The sequence below is a fragment of the Bradysia coprophila genome, chromosome X, assembly GCF_014529535.1.
Source record: "Bradysia coprophila strain Holo2 chromosome X, BU_Bcop_v1, whole genome shotgun sequence".
Classification (NCBI taxonomy): Eukaryota; Metazoa; Arthropoda; class Insecta; order Diptera; family Sciaridae; genus Bradysia; species Bradysia coprophila.
Window position 1 is genome coordinate 1,963,513 of NC_050737.1, and position 18,362 is coordinate 1,981,874.

Below are 18,362 nucleotides of genomic sequence, written 5' to 3' on the forward strand. Positions count from 1 at the left end.
CTTGCGTTAAATGAAGTAAAATTTACATTAATTGCTTTATCTTGAAACAGTGTAAAACGAAAAAAGACATCGTACAACGCACTTCAAGCAAAAGTGGTACTTGAAGTGCGTTGCATCGTACATTTTGTTAATTTAATATTCCAAATATTCTACTACAATGCTAATTGCTTTGTCTAGCGAAAAACGTATAGTTCCCAAACGAAAATTTCCCTCTACTTTACGGGTATTCTACATCTACCTCAGCTAGTTCTTGAACAAGATTTGTTCAGGTAAAAATATACTCCGTAAAGACCACTACACCTCCATACTACTCCCATTTTTCTTGGTAGGTTTTCTACAATGTAATATGGTGTGTGTTTACTATCACGATACTATTATAACTGACGTTTATATAACAATGTTACTCGATACTAACAACTCCAACAATTCAAAAGAAATGGGGAACCGGAACCTTATGATCATATTAATCTAATAGCGTCACGTGTAATAATTTTCGTTTATATACACAGTTTTGTTCATCACAAATTTACAAAACAGTCTGTTGTTCTGTTGAAAATAAATTCATTAATTAACGTCTCTGTCTGCTCTGAGTGTGAAAAAAAATTTAATATCCGGAAATAACTTACATTTTAATCGTGGTGCATCATTTTGTTTTTCTGTATATTTTCGCACCATTCGCACTCAGTTTATAAATGTGTTGGTTGCGTGTATTTAGAACGCAGGGATGGCTTATGCGTTTGGATTTTTTTTTCTATTTTTTTTTTCTATTTACTTAACTTTTGCTTTGAAATGTATTTTCTTTTTATTTATTTTAACTGACAGAACAACGTTTCAAATGTAAAATTGTTGGGAAAAGAAATCGTTATCGCTTGAACGCTATCTATTAGTTTTGTAGATTCAACAATGTGAAACTATTCTTAGTAAAGTAATATAATGATAAGAAATTGGAAGAAATGGCGACAACACAATAACAAATAATCGATCCATTCGACTGAAACCAGTAAATAATTATTTACTCTTTACGGCTGATTTATTAACTCTACCGATTCGTCTCTGGTTGTTGTTATTGCTCTTATTCGTCAAATAAAAATAAAAATGTTTGAACGATCCAGGAAGAGAGATTGCACCCTAAGCAGTAGTTAGTTTTTTACGAAGTTTAAATTTTTAATTAAATTCTATTCTTACGACAAGTCAAGTCAGATAAGAAAGTTGACTTTGACCAACGCACTCCTAGAACAGGCACAAGAACAGATTTTTTTAACGGTAAAAATTTATATGAAAAATTCTGACTGCGTCCAGTAGGCCCCTATTTCAATTCTGACCAAGAAATTGATTATTTTTTTGTAGCAACAGTTTTTTTCACTCTGAAAGTCTCCATAGCCACAATCATTTCTGGGGTAGTTGAACATTCATGGGATGTTTCAGATGACTGCGACTCCGGTAAATCGCTCTATCGATCTTTCGAATCATTTACAGAGATTGTGCGTGAGGAAAATGGGAAATGTGGGTAAAATTTAATTTCAGTCGCTGAATAGGTAATCTACATTGCCTGTCACAGCTGTACTTTTTGTATGGGGAGCAACAGCTTTAGCAGCTATTGTAGATTACCTGGAGACAAAGTTACGTGTGACAGGTCAGATTTTCGACTCTTTTTTGACAGTACTCCAATTTTCCACGAGTTGAGGCCAAATAATCCGTTTGGTCCACAATTATTCTAATACTCGATGCCCTTCACTGCGAAGAGAAACACTAGCATTGAGACACTTGTGTCATACATGACATGAAAATATTTTTTTATGGTTGCTTCTCTCAGTTTTTTTTTTACAAATTTGTCTAAAACTAGAATTCACATTTGTCACTAGCGTGTTTCATACCCCAAAATACTCAAAGAGTTGTCTAAATTTAATATAAGTTTTCTATTGGTGTTGTGTCCGGGGACAGACGAATGAATCAGAATTGTCGAGCAAGAAAGTCTTAAACTTTGTGGAGTATAGAATGATTTGTCTGTTTTCAACCGTTTCATAAAAGTTATAATTTTTGGTAAAATCAAAGTGGCTACGCCCGATACTATAGCGGATGATACGGACGTTCCCGAAACGGTTTGATCGTGCTTTTGTAGTTTAATTTTTGGAATAATAATATTTTCACCTAACGCCCAAACTATTACTCCTAATTTATCGGAAACACAGCAACCAGCACTCCCGAACGTGAATGGAACACATGCTTTTTTCGATGTATCCATGGCATGCGAACCGATAACAACACAATTCTCGCAGTTTATGAAAAATGATATTGGATATTCCGAGATTTGCGGCTTGATCACGGATCCTGCAAACTTTATGTTTCCCGCGCTGCAGCAAAATATAAACCCCCTTTTATGAAGGATGCGATGCTGTAGTAATAGCGGATAATCATCGGATTGATAGGCACTGAAAATTAATAGGTTGTAAAAATAGCGCACTTAAATAACGATTAAGTAAATGGAGCGTACCAAAACTTCTGGTTTCCTAGTGTCATCAAAATAATATTCCATTTCCTCATGAGTTTGCTCGATTCCTGATCAACATATCTCAGACATTGTAGAAGTGCTTTTTGTTCTTCCCGATTTTGTTACACTTTACGAAATGAATCGAGGACCGATCGGATGCCAGATTGGTTAATAATTTGAATATTACAGTCCCGTGCTTATAGATTCCACCCAAATCCTGTTCACGCAAAAATTCTGTTCGTGCATTTTGTCCTTCTCATCACCAGAATACTCGTAATAATGGTGTTGAGGAATTTCGCGCCTTGTCATTCACAATAACACACAAAGTGACATCTTCCTTATACAAAATGTGTCATTTTGTCAATTATTGTGAGTCCCGGTTCAGATGCCATTCGAACTCTTCATCGTCAGAAATAATAACGCCAATAAAATTCATTCGTCACAAACATTTGTCCATGACCCGACGTTTTAAATGGAATAAAGCGTCCTTGCAGCTCTGTAAAACGAAAACAACAAGACTAGACCTGTAAATTTGAGATTTTAAGTGGAAACGATACAGCATTTAAGAACGACGTTGGTTCATGCTTGAATTATGGTTGAAAGTATACTTAACAGGTACGGTTGCCTTTCAAAAATTTATCTCGAAAATGAAAAGGCATAAAAATTCGTCAATCATAAGCCATTATATGTCCTTTCGACATCTACGCTGAACAACTCAGATACTATAGCACACCGTACTTACCAAACAAATACTTTACGACAGCCATATCATCCGAGTATAACGTTGGTTTTACTGGAAAATTAAACGATTCTTCAGTCTTGAGGATTTTGTTATATCCTTGACTTTCGCTTGGAAAAGTTCTCTTAAGAGGTTCCGAGCCTACGCTGAAATTGTAGCCTACATTTCTGCGTTTCGAATTTTTTGATCGCTGATATCTTTTTACGAGAGCCCTTTTTGAAAAATGTACGACCACATTTTCGAGTAAAAATATGTCAGCTTTGAATAAAAAATAAAATTGTCTGTGAAAGTTCCATGTGCTTTGAGAAAACTGTACCTTTGATGCAAATTTGGGGCATCGGTACAGTTTTCTCAAAGCACATGGAACTTTCACAGACAATTTTATTTTTTATTCAAAGCTGACATATTTTTACTCGAAAATGTGGTCGTACATTTTTCAAAAAGGGCTCTCGTAAAAAGATATCAGCGATCAAAAATTTCGAAACGCAGAAATGTAGGCTACAATTTCAGCGTAGGCTCGGAACCTCTTAAGTGACATCGGATCCATTTCGATCAATAATGCTATTTAATAAACAATCAATAAAATTTCCCGTTTGGATGACAATTTTGAAAAGTCAAAACAAAACATACAATACACAGAGAAATGATCCATGTGAAGCGTTCCATGCAGAGAAATGATAGCAACAAACAATAGCTTTAAATCACCAAAATTTATAGTTCATTCACAAAAATAGATTAATTTTTAAATTTTCATCGTTTTTTTTTCTCAGTATAGGTATGTTAAATTAAGTAGGTGCAAGGCTTTTGGTTTCAAAGTACGTTAACAGAGGATGTATAGCGACGTAGCGGGGATCTCCATTTATTAAGTGCGAGGCTACGCAGAGTTTCTGTGGTGAGGTTCAATGAAAGTAGAAATCAGGTATGGTCTGTCCATAAAAACGGAGGACATAGCGATTTCATATAAAGAAACTCACCATTCATTCAAAATTCACCAAACACATTCAAAATATGCGAAATGTTATGTCCTCAGCTCCATATACATTCATTGGTGAGGTTGGGTTTTTGGAAACTTTTGGTTAAAATGATACAGATAAAAATTGACGTCGAGGATAAAATGTCCAAGGTAAATATATGGGCGGAGGTAATGCCATTTAGACGCGTGGCATACCACATTAGTTCGATACTAATGACACATTTTTTTTAAATGGTTGACTATGATTTACTTGTGTTTCACAAAATATTTTTGCTATCTCACAACAGATGGCCCAGCTTTCTATGTATTTCTTTGCTTTTAATACAGTAAAGAGACGGCGTTTGTATCGAACTTTCGTGCCACCGCACTTCTGATTCGGTTATGTATGGCATTACTTTGAAAATGTCGTCCTTAAGACGACAGTTTGCATAAGATACAACAACGCAAATAGACACTACTTTAATTATTCGCCTAGTCGGTTGGCCTGTAGAGGCGCCATTTTTTTACAGTACTTCATTCTAACTGGACTATTTTTTTGTGTAACAACTTCACATTGATTCATTCCCATGGAATGTCACAGCAGTGAAGTTTGTTCATGAAAAAATAATTCAGTGACAGCAGTCTTTTTATGAAGAAAAGTACTAAATACTAATACTAATCATTTTTTAAGTGTCGATACAAAGATACACCCAACCCAAACTCCCTCTCCGAGCTTATGCATAATGTTAGTCATACCACAGAGAGAAATATAAAATCGTTTATCTGCCTAGACCAATAATTTTCCTATTATCCCTGTAGATGCATTTTTGTTTTTCTCGGTATATATGTTCTCGGCAGATAAAAAGGTGTATCCACCTCTTGCCAAAATTGTTATCTTGACGTGTGGTCATTACGGTTCTCACCTTCGGCTCGACTAGCAATGCCCACACGTCTCGATAATAATTTTGGCGGGAAGTGCATAATCTTATATTTAAAGTCATCTGATTTCTAGTCAACAGTAAAAATAAGCGATGAGCCTTGGCTATAGTTATCTTATTAAAAGGATTTTCTATTGAAAACTCGGCGATGTACAAGAGAAGTAAAGATTTCACATTCATATAGCGATCGACACAGAGTTTCTGAATGGATAACTAATTCTACTTTTTGCCGAAAAAAACTCCCTGTATTTGTACCATTTGCCCTTACCCTGCTACAGGGTGATAGTTATATCGTTTAATTAGAATTGTCAAGCATATTGGACAGATAGTCTCGGTTCGGAGAGTAAAAAAGAACTCTTAACTTACCCTCTGTGCATTGCTCGTGAAAAATTTACTCAAGACGCTTCGTGTTTCACCGGCCCTTTTTTTTTGTTCAGATGAAATAAACCATTTTTACGATGATCATTCCAAACTATCCAATCATTGAGATTTAAATTGAATCTGTCTCTCAAAACCGTTCTTACGAAGATAATGAATAAAAGAAAACCAAAGAAATTCGAGAATATAATTCCAAATTATACCAATACAAAGGTCAGCTTTTTTTCATTCATTTAAATATGTAATATACCTACGAATGGTGTGTGCTCGACACAAACGTAAAGACCAAAAATGATGATCGATGCAGAAAGTGTTTGGTTCAGGGGCCATACGGTTCTTTGTTTGAATATTTGTTGTTTTAAATACCATTATTAAGAGTTGATTGATAGGAGTGTGAACTGTTTTATTAATCAAATCAGAAAATTTTCAACCGACTTCTATCCAAGTTTTTAAGGATTCGTAGATTGTAACGATCAGCATATCGAATTTTGTCGCCTATTGCGCGCACAGTCCATTTTCGTGAATGTGGCCGGTCGATGTAAAAATTCCATTGAATAAATTTATTTATTTCCAAATCCACGAGTGAACAAACCGTCTCAATGATCTCTGATTCGAAAGATTACCGTTGAGCAGCAAACAATCGAAAATGATCCGTAATTATTTATCGAAGGAGATATTAATTTCACTATCAGTGATCGGAGGATGTGCATTGATTGTTTCGATCATTCGACCGAAACGTAGACTTCGCGTTACCGAGAAGAATTGTGTTTTTATAACAGGATGTGATTCTGGACTCGGGTAAAAATATAATTTCCTGAAGATAAGATCATTTCAATTAGAATTACATTTTTCGTTCTTAAATCTCAGATTAACACTGGCCATCAAATGCCATGAGCTAGGACTGTTTGTGATTGCCGGTTGCTTAAATGTTGAGTCTGACGGTGCCAAAAAATTGACCAGTTATGCCAATAACAGGATGATTGTCGCAGAAGTAGATATTCGGAATAACGGTAGCATTAAAGCTGCAGGAGACAAAGTTAGCGATTTGCTGATACGAAATGGATTGAGTATGTGTTTTACGTAATTTTTTTTTTGGCCAATGTGTGATAATCTTCTTTTTTCTGTAAAAAAAAACAGACTTCACAGCTCTAATCAATAATGCCGGAATAATGGTTTTGGGAGAATTCGAATGGCAGACAATGGCTATGATCGAAAGTCAGATCGAGGTGAATCTGATTGGCACGATGAAATTGACCAAACAATTTCTACCAATGTGTCGCCAATATAATGCTAGAATCATAGTAGTGACTAGTCACTGTTCTCTGCAAGCTCTACCTAGCATCTCACCGTATGGTGCATCCAAAGGAGGGTTAGGGTTTTTCGTTGACGCACTTCGCGTCGAAATGAAAAAGTATCAGGTCGATGTTGTCAACTTCATACCCGGATCGTTTATCATGCAGAGTAATATTTTCGCGAGGCAACAAGAGTATTCCCAGGAAATGAGAAAGCAAATGACCGATGAACAGCTGCAATTCTACGGCGATTATTTCAATGAATTCAACAACTATTTGCTGCAGTTGGATCAATACAGAAAGCCTGGCTTGATTGGAGATGTCGCTTTGTTGAATTTATTCGAAAGAGCGCTGCTGGAAGTCAATCCTCGTTCAATTTATATAAATCAAAATTGGCGGTAAGTCTTAATACTCTGAATTTAATCTGATTGCATTGACGGAGCACCTAGCATAGTAGTAGAATATTGCAGTCAAAGAAAGCAAAAAATTAGGACAGTACACCTTCAAGCTCACATCGCTGGTGAAAATATTACTGTACTTGACACACTAGGCAATATTCTAATACTATGCTAGGTTCTTCGACTGAGGAGACATTTTCTGTTTTGTGGCTTACTGGTTTTTTTGTGAATTTTGCATGTTTTTTATGGAGAAATCAGAAACTCAAGTGAAACACAGAAACAGAAAATGTGTGGATGAGATTGTTGGCAGTCAACATATAACCAAAATGAACAATGAAAAAGTTTAGGATGTTAACTGTCTCTAATGCGAAAAAGATGAATTTTTCGCGGCTATTTCAGCGGCCATCGTTGGATACCTTCATTTTTAGCTGATGACAACGATTGTTATTGATAAAACTAGTTCAAAAACTTAATTTCAAAATCTTGGAGTTATTGTTGCACCACTTGTTTCACTTCTCTAATGTAATACTCAGGATCAAAGAACATTCTAATGTACAACGAGATTCAACATTTTTCTCTTCGGCTTCAGCTATTCGTTTGATCTTTCTTCATACACCAGTCTGAAGGCGCGTATTATTATACAACGGCACGAGTAGCTAACGAAAACTTAAAGGTTAACCTTAATTTTGAGCCTCATTGTAATGCGACATTAAAATTTCAACACTTCCTTAGAGCGTTAAATAGCATAATCTGTCGATATTGAAACTATCGCTTCATTTGATCGAAGATTTTCAGTGATTATTTCAGAAATCTTTTACTTCATTTTTGTTGAACATGCTTTTTGCTAAATAATACGTCATCAGACAGTCGTCGTTTATTATTGCTGTCATTGGCGATAACAGATGACAATAACAATAGGTTAAGCAAATTGGCATTGACCTGACCAAAATTTGCAAGTTTTTTAAAATAATTTCGAAGTGTCAGAGTTAAGCCAAATTCAGGCATTGGATTCTGTACATTACAAAAATTACGCACAGAAATGTCTGGTCAATAGGTCAGCTTTCTATCTTCGTTTCTAAACCAAAGATTAAACTGTATTCAACAACATTTCTACTGTCTTGCACACTTAATCCCACTATCGTATCTAAGCAGTTTTGCTTGGTCTCTGTGATTATTCGGATCTGTTGAAATAGCATACGAAATGAGAAAAATTATACAAACGGAGATGATCAGCAGTAACAGCTGAGATACGAAAGTGGGATGTTTTACGTGGGCAAAGCAGTAAATTTTTTTTTGGAACTAAAATATTTTTTGTTTTTAATTTAAGGTACGCTGCCTATCATTTCTTATGTGGCATAAGTCCTGTTTGCATTCGAGACTGGCTAATCGTACGTTTTATGACAATGCCCACCTACAAACCAACTGCAAAAAAATAATGTTCAAAAATATAGAAAAAAAAAACAATCGAAAGGCTTACAAGTGCATAGTTAAAGATTTATTAAGAAGTCAATAAAACCACCCCCGAAATATTATCACTTAAAAGAAAAATAAAAATAAAACAAAAAATAATAAAAAATATGGCGCCTATGGTCAAAAATAAAATTGCGGCAGACCTGAGCGTTCATTAAGTGTATATTACTTGGCACAATTATATCTGTACAAACTTTTATTTGAGACCATACGCGCTATAAAATCAAAACGAAAATATTTACAGGTTTTTTCTTTATGTGAACAACGCTAAATAATTTAGCAAAACTTAAAAAAAAAACACAATGACTGTTAATGACCGTGTAGTAAACACACATATTTGGAAACCCACAGATTATACACCGACTGTACTCTTATCAAGCAATTGACGATGAGTAATAAATAATTTCATATAAAAAAATGATGAAAAAAATGTTTGTTTCGAGTGTGTTTTAGATTATATTAATTTGTGGGTTAATTGTTATTAGACCGCCGTTTCATCAATACAAACCGAAGGTACCTAGTTCATTCATTCATTATAAATATTGATTCGTGTTATCAAGCGTCTGCGGTGTAAAAAGAACATCAATTAAGTCAAGATTAATTTTATCGGTTCCTCTCCAGTTATATCAACGGCATTCCCTAATTATTATTTTTTTTCCTTCTATCGTCATCATCACTCATTGTCTTCTATATCCAAAAAAAAAATTAAATAAAAGTTCGAAATCAAAAGAATTAATCGAACCATTGAAGTAATACAAGAATTGTATTACCTCAATGCTTCAAACTATATAAATTAACCAGGCTGCTAAAATGAGGATTCCATTCGTGTTAGTTACGCTTTGACACTCCTTATTCGCCAACAAGATCGACAACAAACTCACAACACCAAAATACCAACCGATAGAAATCCTCATTCAAATCAAAATTATAAACTCGTGTTCTTCAAAAACGATGGTCATTTTGAATTCTTAATATTGTGCTAATTGGCATAGATTTAGGGATTTGGGATGTCGTGGGATCTTTATGAATGAAACTATTTCCAAAAAATGAATGAATGAAAATTTAACTCGGATGTTATGCGTAGTTCGAAGTTAAAAATATTTTTAGGTTGCTGAAACTCGTCGATTGTCCCTTTTGGCCGGACTGGCTATCTGAAGGCCGATTGGTCGATATCTGAAGCGACAGCCAAAATTATAAATGATGACTCGAACTGCGTTTAAATAAGCAAACGGCTTGTCACACTCTGCCTGATCGCACATTACGGCCAGCCCGGGCCTGATCGTCCCATAAATAAAATTTCAGTCTTCAGACAAAATTAAGACTAAACATTTTTTATGATTGCTCGTTGCATTCCGCCTTAGAAACTATTCGTTCGCTTAAGACAAATAAAATGTAAACGATCGTGACGAAAAGTAGACAACAGCTGCGAGCTAAGATATGTTTGAGATTGAATGCTCCATGAAAGCTTTAAATTAGAGATTCTGTTGAAATGTGAATTCTGTTATCGAAAAATCAACAGGGTTGGGCTGCACTAATTACTGGTCAAATCTTTATTCGACGAAATTTCCACACTTAAAGCAGAGGAACTTTCGGTTGAGACAGAAAAAATTAGTGAACTTTCAAGCGAGAACTTCACCTTTACGTAAATAAAAGAAAACTGCACAGCGATTGGCGCAACCCAACCCTAAAAGTTGGTTTCTACCACTGAACGCCCATCTCCCTCTATGCCAACTTCTTCTTTTTTTTTTTTAAATAAAATTTTGAGTTTACAATTTCGATTTGTTAGCAACACTGGCGGCTAATTGTCAAGATGAATTCGTGTTGTGCGAACCATTGGTATGATTCGTATTAACAGTGGCGTATCGAATTTGCATTGTATTTGAATTGCCCGGCTCCAGTACATATCTGAAAATGGTTCAATATTGTAGCACGAACAAATCGTACACATAAAGAGTATAAACATACCCGAGCGACGAATAAAACGGGATCAATTTGTCTTTGCATTCCAGGCACATTTTATAACAGCCCAGTTGTTGTGCGAGCAGTGTTACGGTCACAGTTATTCTGAAAAGAAATTTAATTGCACAACAATATAAGACATAGGTTCGAAAAGCACTCTACTTACAGTTTTCCCAACTGCTTTCCGCGGTATGTGTCGTTTACGACAACATCCTCTAGTCGAGCTTTCTGTATGGAAAATGAATGAAAAGGTTCGTCCATTTAGTGTTCACCCTCAAAGTTAACAATTAGATCGGAAGGCACAAGAGATTAAATGCTAGCTTGTCAATTGAAGCGAAAGACGACTAGTGGTCGTTAACAGGTTATTGTGTTCGGAAAAAGACTTACCAGTCCACAGTCGTGGATAAACTTATGTTCAATAACCAGCGTGGCTGAGGGAGGAAAGAACAAAAAATTATTTGGGTGATACAAATCCAACAAAAATATCTACCTGCGCCAATAATCGACTGATTTCTGGTATCTTCGATAACGGTAACAAAGTAATCTCCCTTGACCTTCATCTGATCGAATTTGCCTGCAAAGACCGCCAGAAAATTTCGTCATTCCTGGCAGTAAACCAAACTTGGATGCAACTTACGCAAAAAATCTATTCTGGACACATTACCAACCGCAGTCAATTGACTTAGCAACTGCAAGAATCCTTTATCGAAATCACTTTCCCGAAGTGGTCTTACTTTCATCCATGATTCACCAGGATCGGCGGCCGTAATATATGGCTTAAATATGGCAGAACTCTTTCGAAAGTCCAAAGAATTGAGTAGATTTGGATCGTAAAGGTATTGGTCAACCTAAAAAAATTCAAATTGATTCGATTGATTTTGCTTAAAAATTCAAACCAAACAAAAAGCATTACCGGTCCCATTGTGGAGTATTGTGATGCCAATTTGCGGAAGTCCAAACCTAAAATATTTTCACTGTCAATAATAGGTGACATTTTGATTGGGTCTGATAACCAGTGATTAAAACAATGAGCATATACGAAAAGTGAAGGTGGCATAAATGCTGACCTTAAAGATACCAGTTCAACTGGTTTACGATGGTGTCTTGCGGTTATAAATACCATTCCAGAAGAATGTATTTTATTCATCGACGAAGACAGTACAACTTGAAAGAAGATATCGGTGATATTCGCACCTCGGAAGCGAATTTTGTGAATTTATTGTTTTTCAGGCAGTGGAAATTAGCCCTTCAATTCTGCAGTCCATACAGTTGGTGTAATTATACCCACTTCCCGCACTACCCACAGTAAACTTCGGAATCGATTTCGAAAATTGGAAGAAATTTTATTGTGATACGAGCTCACTAAATTCAAACTGATTTTCGTTTCACATCGTATTTGCTGCACCTTTTCCGAATATTATATAAATTTACCTTTGAATTTAGATGAAGTATTTAGAATAGTCTCGATCTGTTATCAACTGATTTGTTACTGATTGTGAATGTCACACATCACCTCTAATTTATGGCAGTTGACGTGGATTCGAAACGTTTATACTTTCACCTTAATGCATCAAAACAATTCTTTCAATATTTTTATTCCTAGAATGGTACGCCGTGTGTGTGTAAAATAATAAATAAATGACAGTTGATAAGGCAGATCAGGCCGATCAGGCTGTTCACGCTGTTCAGCAAAAAAAAAATGTCGATGTTAGCGATGTGTTTAGCCCATTGAGTTGGGCAACTTTTTTTTTTTTAAGAGAAAGGCGCGACTAATTTAAATGTTTTGTTTGTCATAAAGGTTGGTCAGTATTACTGAATTCATTAAGCTATGTAGTCGTCTTTTATAGTTGACCGACTTGACTGATATAACTTCTATAGAATATTGTTTCAATATATAATCCAAAAAGTCTAGCGGTTAGTACTTTCTTACTGAACGCAAAGCAAGGTTTCTCCATTTGATGTAACAAATTTATAGAATTCGCCACATCCATCTTCAGAAGCTATAGGGGAGGACAAATACTCTGTCGTTTTTTAAAACTTAAAAATTCTTTAAAATTACCTGTCGAAATCGTCGGAATCTTAAACAACACATAGAGCATAGCTGTTCACTTTATTCGGATGACGTCAAAAAAATCGATTTAAAAAAGTGACAGCTGTCACCGGGTTTCATAAAGGCACACCAAGTGGAACGATTGTTTTGATACTGTGATTGTGCAATAAGCGGCGATGAATTAGTATTTTAAATGAATTCTATAAAAAATTCAAGCTGCCTCATCACCACACTAAACAGTACACTATTCAGGAGATGTGATACAATCTCATGTCTCCGATCAAGCCAGTTAAATGGACACATCCCGATTTTACAAAATGCACATCTCATTCACACCACACCGAATCTAAACCTATTTTGGGAAAGGCATCGCAAAGGTGGCTACAATAAAAATGTGAAACGAGTAGGCCAAAAAGAGTTGATTCTGGAAGGTTTCAAGCAGCTGAAGAAGGAGATTGTTCTGTGGAGAAAGGAGGTTCAAGAGAAACTTGAAGCCGATCCGATTGCTATTTTTCGACCCGGTAAATGACTTTGACACAGCAGTTGCTTTATGAATTCCAATGTATCATACCGATACCATTGCAGGTGAAACGGATGTGAAGTGGCAGTTCAAAGATGAGTCCGATTTCGAGAACTGGAAAGTAACCAATGACAGCGATCACAATGAAGGACAGAGTTTTAGTACGTTTGAGATGAGTGCTTCCGGTCATGGTTTGTTCAGCGGCAATGTCCAATCGAAAATTCCGCTCGATGGCAGAATCAAAAGATCCGGATACTGTAACATTCAGACGCTGAGAGCGAGGGTAAATATTCTGTTCCCTTTGCATAGTGAGTAAAAGTCAACTTGAATTATTCCCTTGGTTTTGCTACAGAAATCCTTCAAACGAGAAGTATACTTGGATTGGACTCCATATAATATGTTAATAATAAAGTTACGAGGCGATGGTCGCTCTTATCTGTTGAATATAGCGAGCGAAGGACAATACGACATCTGGTGGAATGACGTATTCCATTATGTATTATATACTAGAGGCGGACCACACTGGCAAATAGCAAAGGTAATTTCAAATTTGTTTTTATAACGAAGGTGGATGGCCAGACTGACCGCCGATGAATTTATGATGGTCGTATCTTAGCTTAGACATCCAATGTAGATTTTCTTGAAAAATGAAATTCAAAGACGAAAAAAAATTGAAACTTCCGTCAGTTCCGTCGGACTTTCCAAAGTTTAAAAAAAAATCTACGAAATTTAGTGTCACTTTAACATTGTTTAAATGATCGCTGATTTCCCCATTGCTAAACGTCTCAACCTTTACGGCTATTCCTATTTGATACTTCTCGAATTGTCAACAGACCAAGTACCCTATTATCCAAAAACGAGAGGTCATTCAACTTGAAATTAAGATGTTATGTAGAGCAACATTTGACACAATTTGGAATAATGATTATATCTGTTCAATGGGGTTGAGTAGATGTACTTGCGACGAAGGAGGTTTCATTGCTACTGTTCGCTGAAATGGTTACGGACTTTTACTTTCTAATTTCAATGATGTGCTTTCTTCTCAGTTTTCCTAATTTTTTCGTTAAAACTGTTGTCAGCATTTTCTGGCATTTATCTGCCGGATATTTAAAAAAAAAACTTAAAGATAGTCATTGTTTGCCAGCACATTCCAGCTTCAATCTGGACAATAAAAATTTACTTTGATCAGCAGACTCTAACTGTATATTTGATGAGCTCGTGCAATTGTAGTCATCCTTAGGGGGAATAACTATTTCATTTTTACTTTTTTTTTCACATTCTTCAACCAATCCGATTCTTTGTCACTAATATCATTCAAAATATGCCGCATTCCTTCACCCTACTTCGTCATCCGAGTCCGTCCACACACATTCTGTCTCTAAAAATCTGTTCCTATTTTATCGTTTTCAGATTCCATTATCGAAATTCTTTTTGTCATCGAAAGGACGCATTCAAGATAGACAGTGTGCGCTGCCATTAAACCGGGTATCCGCCTTTGGAATATCTGTAGGTGCTCGTGCCGGTCACGAAGGTCCGTTCAGTTTAGAAATCGATTATATTGGACTGGAATTCGATCCGCTGCACACCGAAGAGTTTGCGTATGAATTGTACAAAATGCCTAAATATACTACCGCCACATAGACTGTACGGCCAATACTGTTGTCGTCGATTTTTCTTTTTGGATGGGGCCAATCATGCATTTGACCCTCAGGAAAGTATGAGTATTCGTCGGGTTTGTGTTTGATTAAATGATTGGCTTGACTTAGTTGAATAAAAACTCCAATGTTTTTGAATTTAAAATTTTTTTTTTTCTTTTTCATTGGGAAATGTGCTTCACTTTTCGTTTCTTTTCGCAGAGACTGTTAACCAACTTTAACTGCCTACAAACCTAGTCAGACTTATTATATTTACAATTTCTTTTTTGTCGTTTACTTTTGTATGAACAAATATGTTGGGGTGAAGCCTAAAATCGATTAACGGTTTTATGTTGGTTGATAGAATACATTCGGCTGGTTCAGCAACTATAGTGCCAATTTCACTTTTCATCCGTTTTTCCTTTCACTTTTCTCGATTCTTTGATTATTTTATAAGTATCCTTGCTCACTATATAGCTTAAAGCAGCAGCAAATGTTGTCGCACCAGTAAAATACCATAGTCCATGCAGTGCTGGATGATCTGCAAATTTTTAATGAAAAAAAAAATTGCCCGAAGTTCATTGAGTCATTCCGTTTTGATTAAATTACCAGCATAGTCCCAAATCGGGGCACCGAGGCTGCTGGCTATTGTTATCAATTGCACGGCTGTGTTTACTTTACTGATGAAAGTGGGTTCCAATTGTGCGGTCGCATGTGTTACATCGAAATATCGTGACAAAGTTTTCTAAATTGGAAACAAAAATTAATTTATCGATCGTTGACACCAGGTCAGTCCTTTTGTGAAATTGCCATTTCTCATGGAACATTCTTCTCAAACCAAGCGGAATATCTAGATAACGCAACTTAACGAAGAAGAATTCCATGGCAAGTCCATGATCGGAAATTCGCCTCAATATTTACTGGTGGTGGTAGACTGATGTATCGTATGACAAAGCCAGCGGCGATTAGGAAAACGTCTCGAAATAGCACCATTCCACACAGCCACACAGGAAATAAATTTGTGTAAGTTAACGAAATGACTAACGATCCAACCAGCAATTTATCGGCCATCGGATCCAAAAACGATCCCATCTTACTCGCTTGTGACGGCCAATTTCGGGCAATGTAACCATCCAACTGAAAAAGGGTACAAAAACATCACTTGATACAGTTCCAGTCAATTCGCAATCGTAGAACACTAACAATATCAGTGATTCCGGCAAAGACCAATAGTCCCATGCCTAACGCATAATCCTGTTGGACAATCACATAGCCTAAATACGGTGCCAAGACGCCACGTCCAACACACAGTAGATTTGGAATAGTAAAGACATTTTCCCGTTCCACAATTTCTTCCATTTCTTCCATTTTCTCGCGCACCTTTTCCTTGACAATCGTTTTTCTGATTCGCATGTCCTTGACGAAATCATCTCTTTTCTCCAACAGGATTCCCCGTTTTATTTCGATTGCATTTTTGATTAAATCCTTTCCAGCTTTTAGCTGAATGTTTGTCGGTTTTTTGTTTTGGTACAGTACCAGATTATTACAAATGCCAGTAATCGGAACATAACTGATGTTACACATTGGATAGAGCACCTTTTGCGGTCTCGTCAGAGTCAGATAATTTCTAAAAATATTCCGACAACCATTCATTTGCCTCGGGAGTCCATACAGGATTCCGAAAACCTTCGACGACAACATGTCGATTCGACTGTGTGTTTATCCTAGCTGTGTTTGGTAAACGCAACACTACCTACAAAAATAGAATTGTCCTGTTTGTGATATAATCACATGTGTACATTTTCCATGAAGTTACCTCGTTGAATTAGTCGGTCTAATTAGCCTGACACGCTGGCAGTAGACCATATCAATATTTCGATGAATATGTTCCTTCCGTCACACGACAGTTTCTATTATTTATTCAGTTTTTTGCAATCAAAATATACGCAGTTTCGCTTTTGTTATTACCCAACAGACCTGTCACACTACTGTCAATTAAAAACACCGCTACAGGCAGGGATTCTTGTTTCGTGCCTAACATCGATGTGACGGCGTACGTTATTGGAACAAGTTTACAAAAAAGGTTCACTTTTGGAGAAAATAGGGCGGGAAAATTATGCGAAAATTTGAATAGAGCTGTTAAATGAATTTTTTACCGAAAATATATGAACTTTCGGTCACTTTTTTCGCTAGCAGACAATATACATTTTCTGTCAAAGTTTCATTTGCAGTGGCAGTACCTGTAAGACTCAAGAACTTTTCCAATAAGTAAATCAAGAATTGTTTCTGTATGGATTCGATGTCATCAATGTAAACTTGTGCAGATGGGTTCCAAATAGTCGATGCATATTCAAGGCGTGATCGTACATATGCCATGTAAAGTATCCGTTGTGTTTCTTTTGTGAAGTTTCCATTTGAAAAGTGTTTGATGCAACCAACCATCTGCCGAGCTTTCATCGTCATCTGTTCTATGTGATGACCAGGATGATACCACTTGTTAAAACGAACGCCAATCTCAGTGATTTCTTCAACTCTTTCGACCACGTGATTACCCATTGTGTAGTCGACTTAGATAAAACTTGATTCGCTACGGTATGCGCTGAATATGTGGCATTTGTCGTTGTTGAATTGAAGACGATTTGTCTCATTCCATTTGTCGATATCTCGTTGCGTATCTTGAAAGTCACATATGATTGACGCCAATTTCATGTCATCAGCAAACAATAGCATATGTGCAAATCGTACCACGTCGACCAAGTCATCGATGAAAACGGTGAACATCAACGGTCCCAGTGAGCTGCCAGGTGGTACTCCAGATGGTGACTCGTACAATCTGGACTTTGACTTTCCAATTTGAACAAAATTTGTACGGCCGATCAAGTATTGCCACAACCATCTTGCAGTCTTTTTACCAATTTTAAATCTGGCAAATTTGATGATAAGCAGCATAATGACCATTTTGTCGAAAGCGGTCTACTGATAATCACCAATGAATGTGTCCAATTGACAATTTCGTTCGAATGTTTGGTGTGCGAGGGTAGTCTGGACTAACAAGTTTGTGACAACTGACTTCTTGTTTCTGAACCCATGTTGTGCGCTTTTCAATTGAGGCTGGATTATCTTATTATCTTGCTGATGTCTTTTTTGACAACGATATCGTGAATTTTCATGAGCATTGTTTGAATTGCGATGATTCTGTAGTTTTTAACATCAGTTTTGGCCCCTTTCTTCTTGTATACCGCATCGATTCGATTTATTTTTCCTGCTGTCGCTATTTTGCCACTGTCGAACGATTTTTGATGCAACAACCATACTGGCCAGGCGACTGCTGATGCACACACTTTCATGACAAACGGTTTGATTTCATCGGGACCAGCACCGCCCTTCGGATCGAGTGAATGAATTGCGGCTTCGATGTCAAAAAATCATAAAATGAAAAATTTTCTCTTACAATCGCTGAGTCAGTTAAGTCACCAGTTATTCATAGACCTAGTTGGGGATTTTCTTCAACGAACTCACAAATTATGTCAAAATAATATAGAAA

At 36.4% G+C, this 18,362-nt stretch overlaps 4 protein-coding genes across 8 annotated transcripts; 2 read left to right on the top strand and 2 right to left on the bottom strand.

Moving 5' to 3' along the window:
* Nucleotides 1-5,788: 5,788 nt before the first annotated feature.
* Nucleotides 5,789-8,744, top strand: LOC119082509 (D-beta-hydroxybutyrate dehydrogenase, mitochondrial). The gene is made up of 4 exons (XM_037192025.1): nucleotides 5,789-6,293; nucleotides 6,363-6,562; nucleotides 6,633-7,185; nucleotides 8,513-8,744. Exons 1-4 carry the CDS (start codon nucleotides 6,142-6,144, stop codon nucleotides 8,619-8,621), a joined length of 1,014 nt encoding a protein of 337 aa, XP_037047920.1. The 5' UTR covers nucleotides 5,789-6,141; the 3' UTR covers nucleotides 8,622-8,744.
* LOC119082747 (probable glucosamine 6-phosphate N-acetyltransferase) lies at nucleotides 8,666-12,231 on the bottom strand. 4 transcript variants are annotated; one of them, XM_037192358.1, is made up of 9 exons: nucleotides 12,046-12,231; nucleotides 11,528-11,574; nucleotides 11,252-11,462; nucleotides 11,105-11,188; nucleotides 11,002-11,045; nucleotides 10,781-10,842; nucleotides 10,621-10,719; nucleotides 10,487-10,560; nucleotides 8,666-9,342 (listed from the first exon to the last, which is right to left on the bottom strand). In XM_037192358.1, exons 2-9 carry the CDS (start codon nucleotides 11,534-11,536, stop codon nucleotides 9,329-9,331), a joined length of 597 nt encoding a protein of 198 aa, XP_037048253.1. In that variant the 5' UTR covers nucleotides 11,537-11,574; nucleotides 12,046-12,231; the 3' UTR covers nucleotides 8,666-9,328. The 4 variants fall into 4 exon arrangements, with proteins under 4 accessions (XP_037048253.1, XP_037048236.1, XP_037048243.1 ...); XM_037192341.1 differs by lacking the exon at nucleotides 12,046-12,231 and adding an exon at nucleotides 11,740-11,776; XM_037192348.1 differs by lacking the exon at nucleotides 8,666-9,342 and having other exon boundaries at nucleotides 10,157-10,560; nucleotides 12,046-12,229.
* A 543-nt stretch (nucleotides 12,232-12,774) lies between these two features.
* Nucleotides 12,775-14,977, top strand: LOC119082575 (complex I intermediate-associated protein 30, mitochondrial). Its single transcript, XM_037192103.1, has 4 exons — nucleotides 12,775-13,185; nucleotides 13,250-13,467; nucleotides 13,537-13,722; nucleotides 14,595-14,977. The coding sequence occupies exons 1-4, from the start codon at nucleotides 12,858-12,860 to the stop codon at nucleotides 14,823-14,825; spliced, it is 963 nt and encodes a 320-aa protein (XP_037047998.1). The 5' UTR covers nucleotides 12,775-12,857; the 3' UTR covers nucleotides 14,826-14,977.
* Nucleotides 14,970-16,847, bottom strand: LOC119082549 (probable cardiolipin synthase (CMP-forming)). Of its 2 annotated transcripts, XR_005088656.1 has the most exons (6): nucleotides 16,635-16,819; nucleotides 16,022-16,571; nucleotides 15,740-15,955; nucleotides 15,428-15,563; nucleotides 15,157-15,359; nucleotides 14,970-15,123 (listed from the first exon to the last, which is right to left on the bottom strand). XR_005088656.1 is itself a non-coding variant. In XM_037192069.1 (5 exons), exons 2-5 carry the CDS (start codon nucleotides 16,517-16,519, stop codon nucleotides 15,220-15,222), a joined length of 990 nt encoding a protein of 329 aa, XP_037047964.1. In that variant the 5' UTR covers nucleotides 16,520-16,571; nucleotides 16,635-16,847; the 3' UTR covers nucleotides 14,970-15,219. The 2 variants fall into 2 exon arrangements, 1 of the variants encoding a protein (XP_037047964.1); XM_037192069.1 differs by having other exon boundaries at nucleotides 14,970-15,359; nucleotides 16,635-16,847.
* Nucleotides 16,848-18,362: the final 1,515 nt, after the last annotated feature.